Here is an 18,641-nt window from a genome sequence, read left to right as displayed (position 1 = left end):
TTGACCTCCTTTATTGACACTCTAATGGTTATTATATTAACATACTGTAATTATATTTAAGACAAAAATTGATCTACCATTGCTGTAAAATGAAATATTTACACTATTTTACTACTGATGTAAAACAGATCAACATCCTTTTTTACTATTTAACTATTAATACTAATACAAAACAGTTCTACATATTATATACATACTAATACCAAAGACCTGCACTCTTGATTTATTTATTTATCATAATGTTAGATAAATACTTATATTCTACATTTTAACTGATGTAAAAATACAAATATTTGTATCTAGCATACATTAACCTTTTCAAATGCAAAATATATCATTGATGATTTTAATGTAAATATATATAAATACTTCATAAGAATGTAAAATATATCTAAACAATTCAAACGAATGTAAAGTATATCTAAATAATTCATACGAATGTAAAATATATCTAAATAATTCATACGAATGTAAAATATATCTAAACAATTCATATGAATGTAAAACATATCTAAATAATTCATACGAATGTAAAGCATATCTAAACAATTCATACGAATGTAAAACATATCTAAACAATTCATACGAATGTAAAATATATCTTTTTTCTTCTTTTGATACCGATGTAAAATTCATTTAGATATCAATGTGAAAATTCGATTTATAAACCATATTATACTAATATAAAATAGATCAACTCTATTTATGCTAAAGTTATCCCTCGTAAGGAGCTACTGATTACTATTCTTGCTATTAGAATTTTCGAAGCTGATAAACCAAATGTCTATGGCTATACTACCAGGTACCAGACAACGAATCACAACAAAACTTAACTGTATGTGAAGGGTTATCATACTCCTTCATTACAAGATTTTGTATTACAGCCCTGTTCTGTTTTAAAAATATTCTTTTTTATGTAAAATGTATATATTAGATATTAACTGTTTAGAGTCATAAGCTGTCGTCACTGTACATGTACATTAAACGGGATTATATACCGATAATAATCACACAAAATTATGTACATAAAGAAAACATTCGTTTGATAAAACAAAATCCGCTACTATCATGGTTACAAACTAGGTAAAACTGTAATACAAAGCAAATACTATTTAACAAAAAGTAACATAAAAAACAGTTGCAGGTAACGTTACGATTTATTAATATTTTGCTCCAAATACGGCTTATAAATTATATACTCCTCATGAGATATCCGGATGTGAAATATAACATTATTCTTAGAGTATTATTCGAATATGTAATTATACAAATTGTGGACAATCCGTGCCATATACTCCCATAGCGATCCTACGGACCACTGCACCCGGCATAGTGAATAGTATTAATCTAGAAATAGAGGATTGTGTGACCTGTATCTGCCAAGGTTCTCCCTTGTAAGGCCCTGCCTACACACGTACATGTGAAGTGGCCTGTGCTGCCCTGTGGCCTAGTTTCGCCGGTAGCCATTGAAAGGCCTGTTGAGATACACAAGGGCCGCACAGGTCACCTTACACGACTGTGTGTGTCTATCACTCTCCACTGTCCGCCATCTCCTGTGACAGGATGTGAATAACAGTGACTTGTACCAGGCCTCCAAACTACCTCGTCCACACCAGAACATGTGAGCATTAATGCCGAGTTTACCTATAGTGTGTTCGTTAGACCACGGTAGAGAGATGGTCGACTGGCCTGGTACGGCCATACACGGCCCAGCGTGAACCATACAACGCTTTTGTCCTCGAAAGGAACGCCATTATAGGACGAGGTAAATCGATTGTTTACGAAACCCAATAGAATATGGATGGCATAAGCAAGCAATACAGTCTACTATACTGGAATGTCGGCTGTTCCGGTTGCCATGTTAGTTTCTCTGTGGTGTGTATATATACATTGTGTACACTCAATCACAACACGCCACACGTGTGTAGTTGGTTGTAGGTAACATTCTTTGTGGATTAGTCAACATTAAAATGGAGTTCACATTGTTTTGTTTTTCTTATGCAGAGGTTGGTATATATTTTATAAATTTCTTTTTCGATAAATGGTAGAAGTATTAGATGATTATTAATGTTTAACGAACCTGCAAAGTTTTTATCAAGGACTATTTCAATATATTTTTTTTTTTAATTTCAAATTTGGAGCATATTTATTTTTAATATCATATATTATACCGACTCAAATTGATTTGCTCAAATAACATGTAATTCTCGTTACGTTTTATTACGTTTTGTAATCACAGGAAAGGAAAAACAATGCTTACTACTCAATGAATATTGATAGTTTGTATTAGATTGAAAATATTATTATTATTCAAGTGTTCCTTTTAGTACTAATATTTTAACTAAAATGTTAATCGTCAGTCAAATTAACGTTTAAACATAATTAATCCTGCTTGTCAACAAATGTTATTTTTCACAGGTTTTATTTCTATAGATATAATTTTTAAGAAAAAAATACGGAAACCTACATTTGTTGTTAATGTTCTTATATAATTACACATGTTACAAAGTATGAAATAAACGACAGAGAGTAATATATATATATATATGCATACGCTACCCGAGTTTTTTGTTTTTTGTAAATATAAGTTATATCCTCTTATAATTCCATTTTGATTTTATGTAAATGAAAGTGCTCCGATTATTTGACAACTTCCTATTGGCTTCACTGTTGGAATATCTGCCTTGTTCCATATACCCATTTAAACGAATTAAAACAAATATATAGTTTTTCAAATAATAATAAAAGAAACTATAACGCTAAAACATGTGTTCATTTTATTTGGCTCTTTGAAATTTATAATGCATACAGAACCGAAAGTGTAACTACTAGCTAAAATGTACAATCAAGAAGGTGAGTGTCGAAAATAAACAATATCGATATTTGGCTAAATTATTTTATATATTTAAACAATCTAAACCCGTTTTACTCCTAAGCCGTCTAAACAGAAATTCCAATGTGTATATTTGACAAGATTTACATTTGTTTGCGTTTAATAAACTGAAGATAACCTGTGGTAGTAATTATCTCCTTATGTCGACAAAATAATCGCTGCTCAATGAAATTATAATTCTACAAACATATGTTTTGATATACACAAAAAGTCAGAATAAGCATACTTTAAAATATTGAATATGCAATAAACGCTTGTTCTCTTTAAGTGAAAAGCCGATTTAAATATTATTATTTGAACACATTTATATGAATCAAGTGCCTCATCAGTTTCGATGAAGCATATTATCTTGTAGCTTTGCACTTCAAAGAATTTATTTAATTTCTTTTGAATTCAACAATATAATAAAAAACACAAAAGATCATAGTTTCAACGGATTGTGTTCTGGAAGCCATATTTTTTATGCAGTTAATAAATGCATGTGTTTTGCATGTTGACGGTGGAGGTATATTAAAATAATAACTTCTTAAAGGTACAATTAATAGTGCACATATGGACGTAAATGGGCTGCAAGTCGTTCAGGGTACTAAGAGTGGGTATGGGTATTAAGTGACGTATTTGGGCTGTTAGTTGTCCAGGGTACCTATAATTGGTAATTAGTGACGCATTCTGGATGAAAGTCGTCCATGAACCTTATAGTGAATATTTAGTGACGTATGAGCATTCTTGTAGATTTCTATGTATCTTATATAATTGTCAGAAGGATTATGTTGACCAGTATAAAAAAGATATTGCCTCGTAAACAGTATCAGACTATAAACACAAAACTAAATGAACATATCTATTATTGGGTTTCAACAATGTTTTAGTCTATTTCTCCATAGAATATGTTTACATCATGTAAATCCTTTAAATATCATCATATGACGCTGAGAACCCTATTGAATAGGCATTATTCTTTACGGGAAACAATCTGTATTTGATTCTGTCGTGCTTATTTCTGCTTGGAACATTGTTGGAATGGTATTTACAATAGCATTAGCAATGACATGCAAGAAAAGACATCCACCTGCTTTATTCCTAGATATGTTTACTTGTCATTGCTTTATGACTCACTTTCTCAGATTAGTTATGAGACTTGTCACACATTTCTAAATCTTAAGAAACCAGTTTGCATTGCAACGCCAGCACACAAAACAAAATTTAAACCTACCATCGGTACGAAAAAAGAAAGAAAAAACCGAAAACCTCAACATTCGTTGAACTCACCGTCGGTACGAAAAGACCAAAAACCAGCAAACTCACCATCGTTACGAATAGACAAACAAATATGAAAATCCAGAAAACTCACCATAGGTACGAGAAGACAAAAAAAAAAAAAAACACAAAGAAATCTCAACATCGGTACGGAAAGGCAAAACAAAAAACTGAGAAGACTCCAAACCAAAAAGGAAGACTTTATGAACACCGCAAAAAGACAAATGCTTTATTATTTTTGTACAGTTTAGGCCTATTTTACAATGTTTTACAGCACACAGATAAAGTAGAAAAATATATTCCCCACAGTTTAGGCCTATTTAATGCAAATATCATGTAATTTTCTTTTCAAAATAGGTTGAAATTCATAAACGAAGTTAATTTTCATTGTTTTATGAAACGATTTGGTTTATTCCTAACTGTATTGTAGAAAATTTCGACATGTCCATGACAAAAACATGATATAAGCCCAGAACAACTGACCTCCGTGCCATTTTAATTTTAGATTAACGACATAGGAGATGGATCTAATAGGGACCGTTCCATTATCGCGTCTAATGTATTGAGGGTATTTGCACGTGTAGAAATGACATGAAGCTTCCCCAATGTCCACACTATCAATCTTCATTGTATATGTTCATTGTTATCACTATATCGATACAGAGAGCCATCTGCTAATCATTGCCTTTGCATACATTTCGCCGATTGTACACGTGGTTCCTATTATTAGCTCGAGTCATATCGTAACTTCACTAAAGGCAAGCTTTAGTAAGTATGTCTTCTTATTCATTTTCAGCCTTCAATTTCTAAAATAAATTAATTAGTAATAATCTTTTTATTAAATATGATAAAAGGCTAACTAATATTTGTTTATTTTCACACTATCAGAAAGGTCGTGATTTCGGTTTTCTGAATCAAGAAAATGTTGTGTTTGTTCATGTCTCATACTTATCCTTGTGACATCGTCAAAGTGGAAGACTTCGATGTGTGAACCTTTCAGACTATTAATAAGCGATACAAAGAATAAATACTAGATTGACAAAGCTATCGTTAAGTGATTCGATACATTACCCTATTCTTTTTGAAACGTCTCCCAAATGTTCCCGGATACAGATTATAATTCTATCGCCATTGGAGATAATATGGTGCTTTATCACATTCACCTTTATTCATTATACACATAAGAGTATCCGACGAGACTTGAACACTGACAGTCATAATTCATTAATGCTATTTTTTCAGAACCGTGTATATTTTAGATCGCCTGTTTATCAATTCACGGCGGAAAACGTTCCAAAAAAGAGCTCCGAAATTAATTTACTATTAGGCTCTCCTCCACAATCAATCAATTGTGTTATCTTTATAGCATTTTACATTTCCGTGAAAAATCCCTAGATATCAATTTTATTCGTCAATATCCCGTGGCGAGCGTCCATGTCTGCCCAGTATACTGTGCACGCCACATGTGTTCCGCCCTAGCAGACCGAACCTCTGTGTCCATCCTTATTCAATCTCACGCTTCAGTGACAGATATCAATCGTTAGGATATTTGTTTTGTTCTCATTTCGAAATGGCATGACAATTACATGAGATGGTGTGTTAAAAGTTTAATTGCAGAACGATTCTGGTCAATTTTAAACGAAGTGATTGCGTTGTACATGGTACTTTAAAAGCTGTTTATTCCCAAGGCTTAACGCTAAACTACACTTTCCAGATTTCCACTTTATTTTAGTAGATGTCATAAAATGTCTTCCTTTCCAATTATATGTTCACATATTATACTCTTGATATGCGTCTACTTATGCAGCAACACTGACTCCGGTAGAATTTAGTAAGAATAGCAGGTCAAATTTTCAAGATCACCTGTTTTTCGTCCGTTTTTTTATGTATCAATCTTCTTTGTTTTAGTTTCTCGTCAATACCTGTGTTCCCTTTCCTAATGAAATATGAGTTATAATTTGCCACATTATTTTGACCTTTTGGAATATTTCTTCCTATTATATAGTGTCTTTCTATCTTTCATCGCAAGCAAGCATTGTTACTCAACTAGCCAGGTCATGTTACAATCATCAAAAGCATCTAAACGATTTGAACTGGCTATATCTCTAAACAATAAGAATGAAGTTGACTGTTTATGTCAGGTTAATTTACGATATCCTTTGACATACTTTCTGCGAATATTTCAACATTGCTTAAATCGATAGCAATAGGCTAATCTCCTGCAGTCAAATATTATATATAAATACCTATATGGCATTGATTAGATAGTCACAAATACTGAAAAATAAAACCCATCAGCATAAGGTAAGAAATCAGAACTTTAGAAAGATGCGAAGGGAACCGAATTTACACAAACGATATGATGAACCCCTACAAAAACCCGAAAGCCTTTGTGAATAATGATCTAGTGAGAAATATATAGCCAAATGTCTTCGTTGATACATCGAGATATGCTATTTACTTTGTTTCCCTGCTACCAATTATTCGTGTATTAGTGTATTGATCAAAGAGTTTGTTACAAATGTTCTATTGAATAACACTCATTTCCAAAATAAGTCATAATTTCACTATGTATAGTGAAACCAGAAATAGAATCAAATGGACTTGAGGAAGTTTTTCATGTTTTTTAGTGTCGGATTTCCATTTAAAAATAACAGTTTTTAATATGACCTTATAGTTGGTGTATTCATCTATTTACATGTCAACAAAGCATACAATGCGCCCGTCACTAGGCACTTTTTTACCGGATGACATTAGTTAATGATATTTGTCACATATATAGAATATATAGTGAACTGACTATCACCGTTCTTTTCTAAACTAACCGATAAAAAAAACTACTTTATATCAAATATATCTAAAGGACTTTTCCTAGATTTTCCTTAATTTATTTATATATTTATCCAATTTTTCTTAACTTCATATTTAGAAAATGGATTTGGTAGAAATAAATAGTTTGAGCCTCTGCCAGTAACAATATGCCATATTGTACATCAGTCATATATTAACGTTATCTTCTTGTCTGAATTTCACATTACCAGTCGTTAAAGCCTGACATCTGGTAAAGACACAGCTATGATGTGTTCTTTGGTAATGACATCAAAGTTTGGGGCCTGTTTATCGGCATAGCACAATATTCAATGTACTTCGTTGTAAAACATTTATTGGCAGGATAAAAGTTTGTGTATTAAAACCATATATCTCACATATTTTTAACTATGATTGGATCATTAAAAAGGATGAAAATTATATCTACCGGTATTGCAATTGTTACAAAAGTATCTTCCTAATACACTTCTACGTTTGCTTACAACAAATAAGGATTTGATTTTGACATTCAAACAAGGATGTTTGCTGTCATTTACTATTTGTGATGCATTCAGTTCATAGTTTGGGGAAAGTTTTTCTGTGTCGCTTTATATAATCCCAAAACATACATACTTTTCATTACTGTATGTCAAATGGAGAACAAAACGAAATATGATAAATGCTTGAACAATTGATGTTTCATTCGCTTTCAGTCAACCTCATATAATTACTTTTACTCTTTATTTAACATGTTAATTTGTTTCTCTTCAAACGAAATGTAAGAAACGCAACATTCCATCTACAAATGAACACAAATTCTATATATCAGAGTCTCCTGTTTAATTTCAATCGTGATTTGCATCAATTATTCTTGATCTTCACACATCCAAAATATGGAAACATTATTAAACGGAATGGACTGTATCAATACTACTGAATTCTAAAATTTTAAAATGCAACGATTTAACGTATGGGTTCTGTTTTATCCATTATAATCTTATATTCTATCACACATATGCGGTTTTATGTAAGAGCCATCATGTTATTCATTAAATCTGAAATATATTTGTCCTGGATGGAGATAACATGCAACAAATGATCAGTAAGAAACGTTACAGCTCATAATGAAATAGTCCGTAAAAAGCTTAAAGAGTCGCTTCTGAGAATAACTATGAAGCTTTGAAAGGGAAATTCTGCTAAGCGGTTCAGCACAATGACATATGTGTCAAAGAGCTATCGGGGGTAGACACGTGGCGGTGTGGTGCCTGTCGAAAAGGTAAGTACAATTTTACACGTATCTGTGACAATATTTTCATGTGTTATTTCTAGTTGTTAGTGTTCAGCGTGGCACTCGATATGATCATACACGTATTCAAATGGAAAATAATAGATAGGACGCTCGATCATTAAAGTGTAATCGTCAGACTTTTGTGATATAATGAGGTTGTGTAACAAATCCATGTCATAACCTGACAATGTCCCCTACTATGTAAAGGCCACCCGCGACGTGAGGTATGTTATCACACCCCGATACATTGCCACATACCATCAGAATAAAGTCTTACCTTGGGAAGGGATGGGGAGCGAGGATGGAAGGTACCGGGCTGGATATGCCTGGTACTGAGACGTCGTTGGCGTCGTCCCCCGGGCAATGTCCTGTAGGGCGGTTGCCCCTGCCCCCGGTCGTCCAAGCACTGCGGAATGGGCGGCATCGAAACCTGTTTCGTACGTCCCAATAGCATTAGCACCAATAAGCCGAGCTCGATCCAGAGTAAAATCAAGTGGAGCGTCCATTATGTAAATATCCAAAGAGTTTTATTATCCATAAGCCCGGGTACAGTGGCCATTTCCTATCACACACTTCCAGTCTTCCATACCTACAATTCAAAACAACGCATTCATTAAAAATCTTTTATAAGTTGTATAGGATATATCTAATTATTGTTACGTTCAATAGAAAACAATCGTTGCCGTGAAAAGCATGTATCCGATGTGTTTCCTAAATGGTGTGACGAAAATAGAAGGAACGATTCGTTTCCTACAATCGGAGCAATGCTAAGTCTCTACACTGATTTTGGGGGCATTTGCATGCCATTTTAGACAAGCATAACAGTTCCTCGAATCAGTGCATTGGAATGGTACTCCTGATATAACTTCTGCCTGAAAAATCCGCAATTTGCAGACAACACAAAATAAGTATATGGTTTTAGCATACCTACGGTCTTCATTACACAACCGCACGCAAGTTAATGTAAGCCTCTTGTGTTCGGCCTTGAAAGCGATGTAAATAAATTACTGCCTTGCTCCGTGTTCAACACCAACCCGTCGTGCTGTTAACTTTCCGTGAAATACCCGGTATGAGAGAGGGAATTATCTGGTGTTATCCTCCATGCATAAACCCTGCTATGTAAAGTGGATTTTCCTCCATATAAATTTGATATCTTGCACATACTAGGTGTAGCGTCCCCGCAAGTGTCATACCTGTTTTTTCAATGAGTGTGATTGTAACAAGAACCTCAGCCGTAGCACATGTTGGCAATGTTGAATATTGAACAGGTATACCAAAATCATATCCTGCTCGTCACATCCTCAAACCTGAGAGTAGTAAATTACTGTTATGTGCCAGGTTACATTTTTACAGATTATTAACAAGGAAACATTTAACAAATTCACGGAAACACACCGATAATAAACCGACAGTCGAACCCAATATGGCCTATTCCGAGAACAGAACTTTGAGTAAATATCATCAGATTATTCAAATTCAGTTTAAACAGCATATACATACAAGTACCCAGTCGAACATCTAAAGAGGATTAAAAATTAAGTAAACCGACCAAGCTTCATCGCAGAAACAGTAAAATATTGATGTGTTCACCAAACAGCAACCAGCAAGTCCTAAAAGCGACTGAGTTCCATTTCCGAGAGGCAAACTACTAAATGCACCCTTCCTTTCAACCCCTGTTGTCAATTCGTTCCGAGTAAGTGTTTAGATTAGTGTGGGCATGTGTCGATGTAGGATGAACCCAGTATGATCATAACAAGTCTCTCCATCAGTTCTTCGTAGCTCCGATACTGGCTCCTCAATTTTAACCAATTTGCCAGAGTTATCAGCCAATCATTTCCTTGCTACATTTAGTTGACTGAATTAGCTTATCTAATACATCCTTACAATCCTTATTAATTCAAAAATTACAAGTCGATTGTATGTGATAGGACCGAATCGCTCGTTGTCTCACCCCCACCCCAACTCCAACCCGCATTACTGGAATGTCCAACAACATTACATATTGCGAGACGCCGTAATACTTTTCAATGCGGAGCAGTGACGACGTGTTGGACACCCAGTCAAACTCAGATCGAATCCACATTCTGCGCACTTTACCACGGACACTAGTTATATAGCAGAGGCCCTTACAGTGTGGGCATGCTAGTATTTCCATGTGATTGGTTCTTACATACTGCGCTAGTATATTGGTGTAAGTATTACTTTTTACTAATGACGGTATCACATGATAAATTAAGGGTGGGACTGCAGCAAACAGAAGACAAAGTCATCGGCTCACTATCGTTGGGCGTCTAATGATGGTCATATGCCTCTTTAAGAAGAAGAATCTTTAAGATAGTGTATGACAAAAAAGAGTGTGTCTTTTTAAATGTTTTATCTATGAGAGGTATGAAAAATTTAACGTAAAGGGCTTCGTTTATCAGGAACTAAAGAGCTCATCCAAAAACACAACCACATACGTATCTCGTCCCGATCTATGTCAAATTACCTGAATATAACATAACAACATTTTATCGTAACAATTCCCTGGATCAATGTTCATAACTATTTGTTCTTTCCAATACATAGCGGAACACTACACAAACTATCAAAAATTCAATACGTCCTTCAGTATACCATCGAAAGATGGATTTTGCGCTAAATATACAATTGTCGATTTCATACTTGCCAAAACTGAAATAAACACTAGTGCTATAATAAGGTGGAAACTATGATTTTGTTCTTTTTTTCACCTTGTTATTTTGTGAATTGGGTTTTTTAACATGTAAGCCAACAACAATATTTGTTTATCAAGTCTGTTATAAGTCCGTCACATTCAAATACTTTGCTAGTTGTTAATATAAACCAAGTAACCCTAAAAATTACAATGACCGAGAATAAATTGTAAAAAATATCAATGGAATGTGAAGAAATCAATACGAGAGTACATGTACATGCCTGAAAATATTACAAAATATATATTAACGAAATAACGCTACGATATATGATAAATATATTTTTTAAAGGTTTACCCATTGAATCAATTTATAAAAATATTCTATTATGTTAATACACACTGCAGTAAAACCTCAAATATATATCGAGATATATCAACAATGTTCATGATAAAACGTTTGGATAAATTAATTTTAATCGATTTAACAAATGTGAATGTGTGATTAGTTAATCAAAAATGAATAAATACCTTCAGTACGATCTGTTGAATAACGCGGATCATGATACGGAACTGTGGTACTTTTCACAGTGATCCTACAGAGACAATTTCGCAATACTTTTTAATTAACAGGTTTTCCACGTTTTAAGCTCTGGGTAAACATGGTGTTTGATTGTATGTGGACTTGCGTTCATTTGAATATATTGAAGGATTTTATGTAAATTTGTGTTTCAATTGAAAATTAAATACTTCCCGATGATTATGTACAAACAGGGTAACAGGATCGGATAGGTAAATAAGGAAACATATAATATTTCAAATAAAGACTTAATTTCTTAATTGGAAATTTCTCATATTTTTTTTATAAATATTTATCAATTTTGATATTCACGAGTGTAATAGCTGTTACTCGCCTACCACAAATACAATAATTGATATAAACCAAACGATTATCAACAAACTACAGATTCAAATATAAATATGCCTAAATCAGCGGTATATGATATGAATTGAGTACAGGAGAATAAAGTAGAAATGAGGAAATTGATATTGTAAACCTACTGTAGATATGAGTTACATTAATGTGTTAACATCCCAGCGTGTGTTACCGATGACGCACATCTACGCCGTGACTTTAGAAGCGCAATAAACAAAATCGACTTATTTTATTATAGAATTAGAATTGCAAATGCTTTGGTCATAATTTTCCTGGGTAAAACCAGTCTCAAAGATTCTTTTTAGCAGACTGTCATTATTTTCCGTATGATGGTTTTACCTGTAGATATTTAGAAAGTAGGCCAATTGTTGTTTTGAAAATGTTTTGTACAGTAATACACATACACACACAGGTACCGATGTGGATGTTTATATAAACAGTTTTTTGATACAAGAACACTTAAATTAGTTAATTAAAACTTAAAAACTTGAAACCCTTACCTTTAAAAACGATAATTCCATGAAAAAATCAACATTTATGTTGGGTGTGTAAAACCCCACTGTAGCCTGCATTACCAGGCGGGTTCTATCATGGCGGCTTGCTGTAGTGATCACGACACATTGAGTTATTGTTGGTGCGGGTTGTCTATCCGAGCTAAGCAAGCACGGCTGTGATTGGCTAGCCGCGAATCCCCTGTGGACATACTTATCTGCCTGTCCCGTACTTAGGTTTCTTAGTTGCCCGTGTAAACAAACATAACTGTCACGGCTTACGAGGAAGGGAGTGGTTATTTAGACCCAGAGAAAGACGTTGCTGACCTGGAAAAAAGTGTATTACCATTGTAAGCCGGCCAACCGGTCATGAACAGAAAATATGTGGATGTATTTTGAAAATACCCCTTGCTAGCAAGCTGAAAGGAAAAATGGCTGCCGGTGGTTGTGAGTAGATTGGTGTTGTCAATGGAGGAGAGATTCGGGGTCTGCCTGATTTATCATTCCGTACACTCTCATTTTACATATAATAAACTTCACGGAGATAAACTAGGGGATCTAGAAACCGTGTGTATTCACTTTTGATCACGTGTAAACATTGAGTGATTCAAGCTTTAATTCCAGTCTGAGGGACCTTCGACCCCTGCCTGGGCCAAATTTACATGGAATGGCAAGCAGAGGATATTAAATTGCTATGCAGCAACCTCTCCGGAAATAGATCGCGAGGACATATTTAATTCAAGGATTTCGTGCTATGTGTTTTGGCATGTGTTAGGACAGAGAATGTTATTTACATGTACGGTGAGTGTATACCAGCCTTAGGTGTATTTATATATGACCAAGGTAGATGTATATGTTTATGCTAATTTGGACTGCTCGTATGTGCTGTATGTGTGTGTGTGTCCATGGTGGGAACAGGGGTTGGCCGCGTGATACGTTATCGATGGAGTGCAGTTTCCTGATAACAACACAAGCCTTTCGGGTTGTGTCTCAGACCGGAGCTGCATCAGAACGCTCAGTATAGTTAGTATATTGTGTTTGAGCAAGATATATGTCAATCCTAAACTGTATAATTTAGAGATAGATCAAGAATAATTGTAGGGAATTAAATTCTGCCACGTAAACACACCGGGAATATAAATATCTGTTGTTCGTTTTCACCGGAAAAAAATAGAACAGTTCGATAAAAAAAGCCTAAAGCAAATTACAGATAATTTATTTGCAAATTCTAATAATTTAATAAAAGATTATTTTCCGGATACATATTAAAACGTTTTTATACCCCTATCATAATGTTTGTAATTTTACTGCATTCCTGGAGTAGGTTAAACGTTTTATTAGAATCGTACGTTTATATTTCTGTATTATGATACAATGTTAAAACACAATAAATCAAATAAACGAAAACGGCGTTAATCGACATAATTTAAGAAATAACATATCTTATTTTGGTTTCTTATAGATACTCAAAAATATATTTAAAGATACATTAAATATCTTTTCTATTTTTCTATTTCATTACGTCAGACGTTCTCAGAGGTAATTTGCGATTTTCCTATTTTATTTTAGCGACCTACTATGTGCAAGCTATAAAAGTGAAAACTTAAACAACTCATATAACGATTGAAACAGTGGATACATGCTTCTCCTTTCCGTATGATTTGTCGTTTGTTTATTTCAGGAGCCAATATTAATAAAATACATAATATTTCAGTTATAATTATTTCGTCACATTGATTTTATGTTAAATGTTAAAAATTCATAGTCAGGCATTACTTCTTATTTTGTTTTTAAGACATTTATATATTATTTTTCAATTCATCATAGGTTTGTAATTTAGTCGAAGACATTTTTTCTGGAAAAAAAACATTCCACAAGAGCTACATTACTGACCATGTTCATATTATATTAAGTGTGTAGTAATCAGAGTATTTGTGAAACTCTTAGTCAAAACAAAAATTAAACAAGACGGATTGCCTCGATGCCATTCTAAATTTAAGTATTAGTTTAATTTGATTAAAATCGATTCCGTATTTTGCATTTTGTTGACAAATGGTTTATGTTTATTAAATCGGAGTTTAAGCTGTCTGATATATTTAATCTGGAAATCCGGATATTAAACGTTGATTATTATTGTTAAACACTGCTGTCTATTATGTTAGATGGTAGACATATGAGTGTGTGGTACATGTATATTGCCGACAGTATCTACAACACAAAGCTACCTATATCATATTTACTAACATTGTCTCGACGTCATGCTATTATTATTTAAGAAAAAGCAATAAAGTTATCATTTTCTTTCAAACGAAATCAAAGGACAATAAAGCGTTATAAAAATTCTTTGATAATATGTTTAGTTTTAAAGAGGAAAACAAAGATTTTTGACTATTTTTGTGAGCGATAAATAATATGGAATATAGCATTTAACAATGATTTCAGATTTTACTATTTCCCTGATACGCAATGCTAGTTGAAGACATTTCACGGCTTAGATCGTCTTATATCTTCATGTATTGTTTTGCTTATGTCGAAGGAAATGATCCTTATGAAATGCCACAGCCAAACATTCTCTTTTAAGTTTTTATTTATTTGTTTATTTAGTTTTGTATATTTTGTTAATAAAACAACAACACTTAAATATTATTTTAACGATTCGACTAAGGAAATCTTACCCATACAGTACAAAGGCGCTATGTGTCTTACTAGCAATTTCCATCCATGCGCTAGTCAGCAACTAAACTGAATTAAAAACAATATGCATGCATTTTACTAGATTTAAAATAGGCGAGATAACTATCAAAATATTGTTTAAAATTATACTTGTCTCGTCATGTCTTAATATTAATTGAATTGAGTTGTGATTAAATAGCACTAGACGCCGAAAATAGTCGGCCGATAATAAAAGGATATACTCATGAAAACTCAGTGGAAAAAGGATTTCAGCGAAAACATAGTACATATTGTATCTATCATATCCATTTTTAGAAAACATGTAGCGACTTTTTATTATATAATGCACTGCTTAATATTACTTATGTAAATATCCATTACTTTAGAACGAATACGAATATTTTTCAGATAAAAAGCTCTCTGAATAAATCCATTAAAAATGTAAAATAGGAGTTGTAATATTTTAGAACAAGAAAGTTTGTCGTTTTGAAAAACAATTGTTTCCAAGCAATGACCGATTTTAGATATCCGGTTGTAACATGATGCGGGTTTGATGCTAATATATAAGACTATTCTAAAAGACATCATTCCATTATCGATATGCAATCGTTAGTCAGTTTGTAACCATCCCACTAACTGAACATGTGGTAACGTTTTATGAAAATATCAACACAAAACATCCGCCTCATTAAAAACGTTTACACCTTACGTACAGGCAATGGTTGTCGCCGATTTTCTCGTCATTAAACGGGTCAGAAATAAGTAGAAAATGGTGAATATTTACGCTGTAAACACAATGGTACGGGGTTTTTATTTTTTAACTGTATCGTGGCACATTACGAAGATAAGTGTTATCGTTCATGTGACTTGATATTTACAAATTTCATTTGAGAGATGAATATGATACAGTATAATCCCATTTTACGAAATATAACCAAAATGTTAAAATTGACTATAAACCTGTAAAAATAAATATTTGATTGTACTTGTACGTGACATCTCTTGCGTTGTAGTTTGGTAACACTTTGAATCTAATGTGTGGGGACTGTACACATATTTTATATCATTTGTGTGGGTAATTTATCAATACTTTACATCATTGGTGTGTGTTTTTTATAAATACTTTACATCATTGGTGTGTGGATTTTATACTTCATTTCACAGTTCACAGCCTTTATTGACCGATATCATCCATAATATAAGGCAATTATAACTATAGGTTATACAATAGATACGCATCCAGACGTATTAAAAGTGGTTTTGTTTTTCACCAATTGTGTATGTACAATGATATTGTTATAGTTATAATAATATGTTCGTGTTAGTGCCTATAAAGTGTTACATTATGATGTTGTCATAAATATTAAAGTAAATGTTATTGTCATTATTATGAAATATTATTGTCATCGATATCATATGTTATAATACTTTATTCAGTGGTGTAATATTGTCAGCATTATTATGATATTGTCTTTTTTATGTTATTGTTATTGCTATAAAGTGTTGTCAGTATTACAAAATGGTCGTCAGAACTATGATAATATGGTAAGTATATCATGATATTGAGTCGGTGATATAAAACTGTCATCAGTCATAAAATTCATTTTTTCAGTACTAAATATATCCTTTATATCGTCATTTATATTATTATGAAATAACAATGTCGTCAGTTTTATATATAACATTCATCTCAGTATTTTTAACAAAATGCCTTCTATATAAGGTTGTCAGTATTTAAAACGTCCTCTGTAAATTAATCTCTGTAATCTCTTTGTGGGATAGTTGACTTTACTTTTCCGTTTTATTTTTTTGTACATTACTTATTAAATGTTTATTAATATATTGAATAAACAGATTTGTAATAAATACATTTTGTAATGTTTTATTCCATCATCAATGTATCGTTGACTTTATCGTATGCAAATGTAAACTGTACCAATTAAGTATATTTAAAACCCGAAAACAAAGAGGCATATCAAATCAGCAAATGATAAAATAATCATTGCAAGCCAAAGCTTCTTATCAGTGGTTAAGTTATGAAACAAATTCGATAATGATTACAAAATGATAATATGTTAATTGTGTACAAGATCAAGCAAGTCAAATATAGTTTTCCTTTGTTGGAATAATAATTTCAATCGTCTTTCTATGCCTTTCTCCGAAGTTGGAATATGGGAGTATCGTATTGTGATTAACATGTAACAATTAAACATATTAAAACACATCACCGTCATTAAGTCATCACTGACATGGTAACAATGAAAACTTGCATTTAGAAGGACAAGCGACGAGAAAACGTCGGTAACTCGAAGACACTGGGCAAATCTTATGGATTCTCTTCAGATATCAACTAGTTAGCATGAATTGGTATATCAAAGGTTATTTCACATTTATGAAATATACATAGACACTCAATGTTATAATTCCGATATCATATAGACTGTGTATATGTAATCGTCTGTTGGTGCATTGTCGTTACTTGATAAACTGTGTAGGGTTTTGATATATCCAGGTTTCCGTTTGGTATGTACAATTTTGCTATTGGTATATACTGCGTCACATACATAGTACGTCTATATCAGTTCACGTTTGGAATACTGGGTCACGTTTTGGCATATATGCCATGGTATATACAGGTTAACCTTTGTTATTGGAGATTTGGTAAATAAGACGATAAGTATACAGGATGATAGATGTTTGTACTCTATTACTCTACACACTCCCCGTAATCCACCATGATAAAAAGTAATAGTTAAGGTAAGCGAAAATACCAACCACCAATACATCGATAGCATACACAATGTGGAACTACCCGTTACATTGACTACAGACACGGTAAAATCGGATGTGCTAATATACGTTTCTGGTACAAATTATTATTACTGTAATTGCATATCTAGCATGATTTCATAAAAGATACTTATTATGAATGAAATCAAAGCTGGGTTTCAATTAAATATCGAAACTAGAAAACGTGTGGAGAACAAATTTAAACTAAAAAATTAAAACGTTGTCAAATCAGATTTTGAAGATGGATGAATACAATTAGACACGCATCGACAAGAACCAGATTATAATTTGTTCTAGGCCTACATTAAAAGTACGAACATCGAGCTGTCTAATACTGAAATGTTACGTAGAAAAAGTATCCCACAGTGTCAACACTAAAGTACAAAATCGTAATTTTAACTCTTTAGTTACCAAAAGGTCACAACTGGAACTGCGAAGAAACCAAAACGAGGTTGAGAAGAAATGCCGTAAGTGATGTCTACTAATATCTTTCCCCTATGTTGGGTGTCAGGTGTTCCAAAGGCTAATCGTATCCGGCACCACATGTGTGGCTCGTCATGTCTCATGTCACCTCCGGGACTACAAGTCGGTCACCAGCTATTAACCCACAACTTAATAATTAATAGGAACTGGATACATCGTTTGGAGGTGGGGTGATTTGAGATGACTAGATTATAAGTGAAACTGCATGTATTTTTTAAATGACTAAAATTGACATTTTTCAAAATCATTTGATATCTTCAATATCATAATTTGGGTGATTCCTTTTTTCATTTGATTCTTCAGCCATTTAAAATAAGTGATATTGAATCAGCTACTAAGCGATTAAGTAAAAAACAATATTTCAAATA

The 18,641-nt window shown here is 33.0% G+C and overlaps 1 protein-coding gene across 6 annotated transcripts in view; it reads right to left on the bottom strand.

Annotated features, from left to right (window-relative positions):
• Nucleotides 1-18,641, bottom strand: part of LOC110453665 (trinucleotide repeat-containing gene 18 protein-like) — a 99,690-nt gene that overhangs the window by 54,050 nt on the left and 26,999 nt on the right. For 3 of the 6 annotated variants that reach the window (XM_021502714.1, XM_021502719.1, XM_021502717.1), the window contains exons 1-2: nt 12,337-16,809; nt 8,524-8,835 (exon numbers count right to left, since the gene is read on the bottom strand). In XM_021502714.1, the coding sequence (XP_021358389.1) occupies nt 8,524-8,752 (229 nt within the window). In that variant the 5' untranslated portion in view covers nt 8,753-8,835; nt 12,337-16,809. Of the gene's footprint in view, nt 1-8,523; nt 8,836-9,173; nt 9,263-12,336; nt 16,811-18,641 lie in introns of those variants that run through there. The other 3 variants (XM_021502718.1, XM_021502716.1, XM_021502715.1) reach the window with 3 other exon arrangements.

Source organism: Mizuhopecten yessoensis, unplaced genomic scaffold (genome assembly GCF_002113885.1).
Source record: "Mizuhopecten yessoensis strain PY_sf001 unplaced genomic scaffold, ASM211388v2 scaffold7479, whole genome shotgun sequence".
Lineage (NCBI taxonomy): Eukaryota > Metazoa > Mollusca > Bivalvia > Pectinida > Pectinidae > Mizuhopecten > Mizuhopecten yessoensis.
Note: the sequence above shows the minus strand (reverse complement) of the source record. Positions and strands in the feature narration are given on the sequence as shown.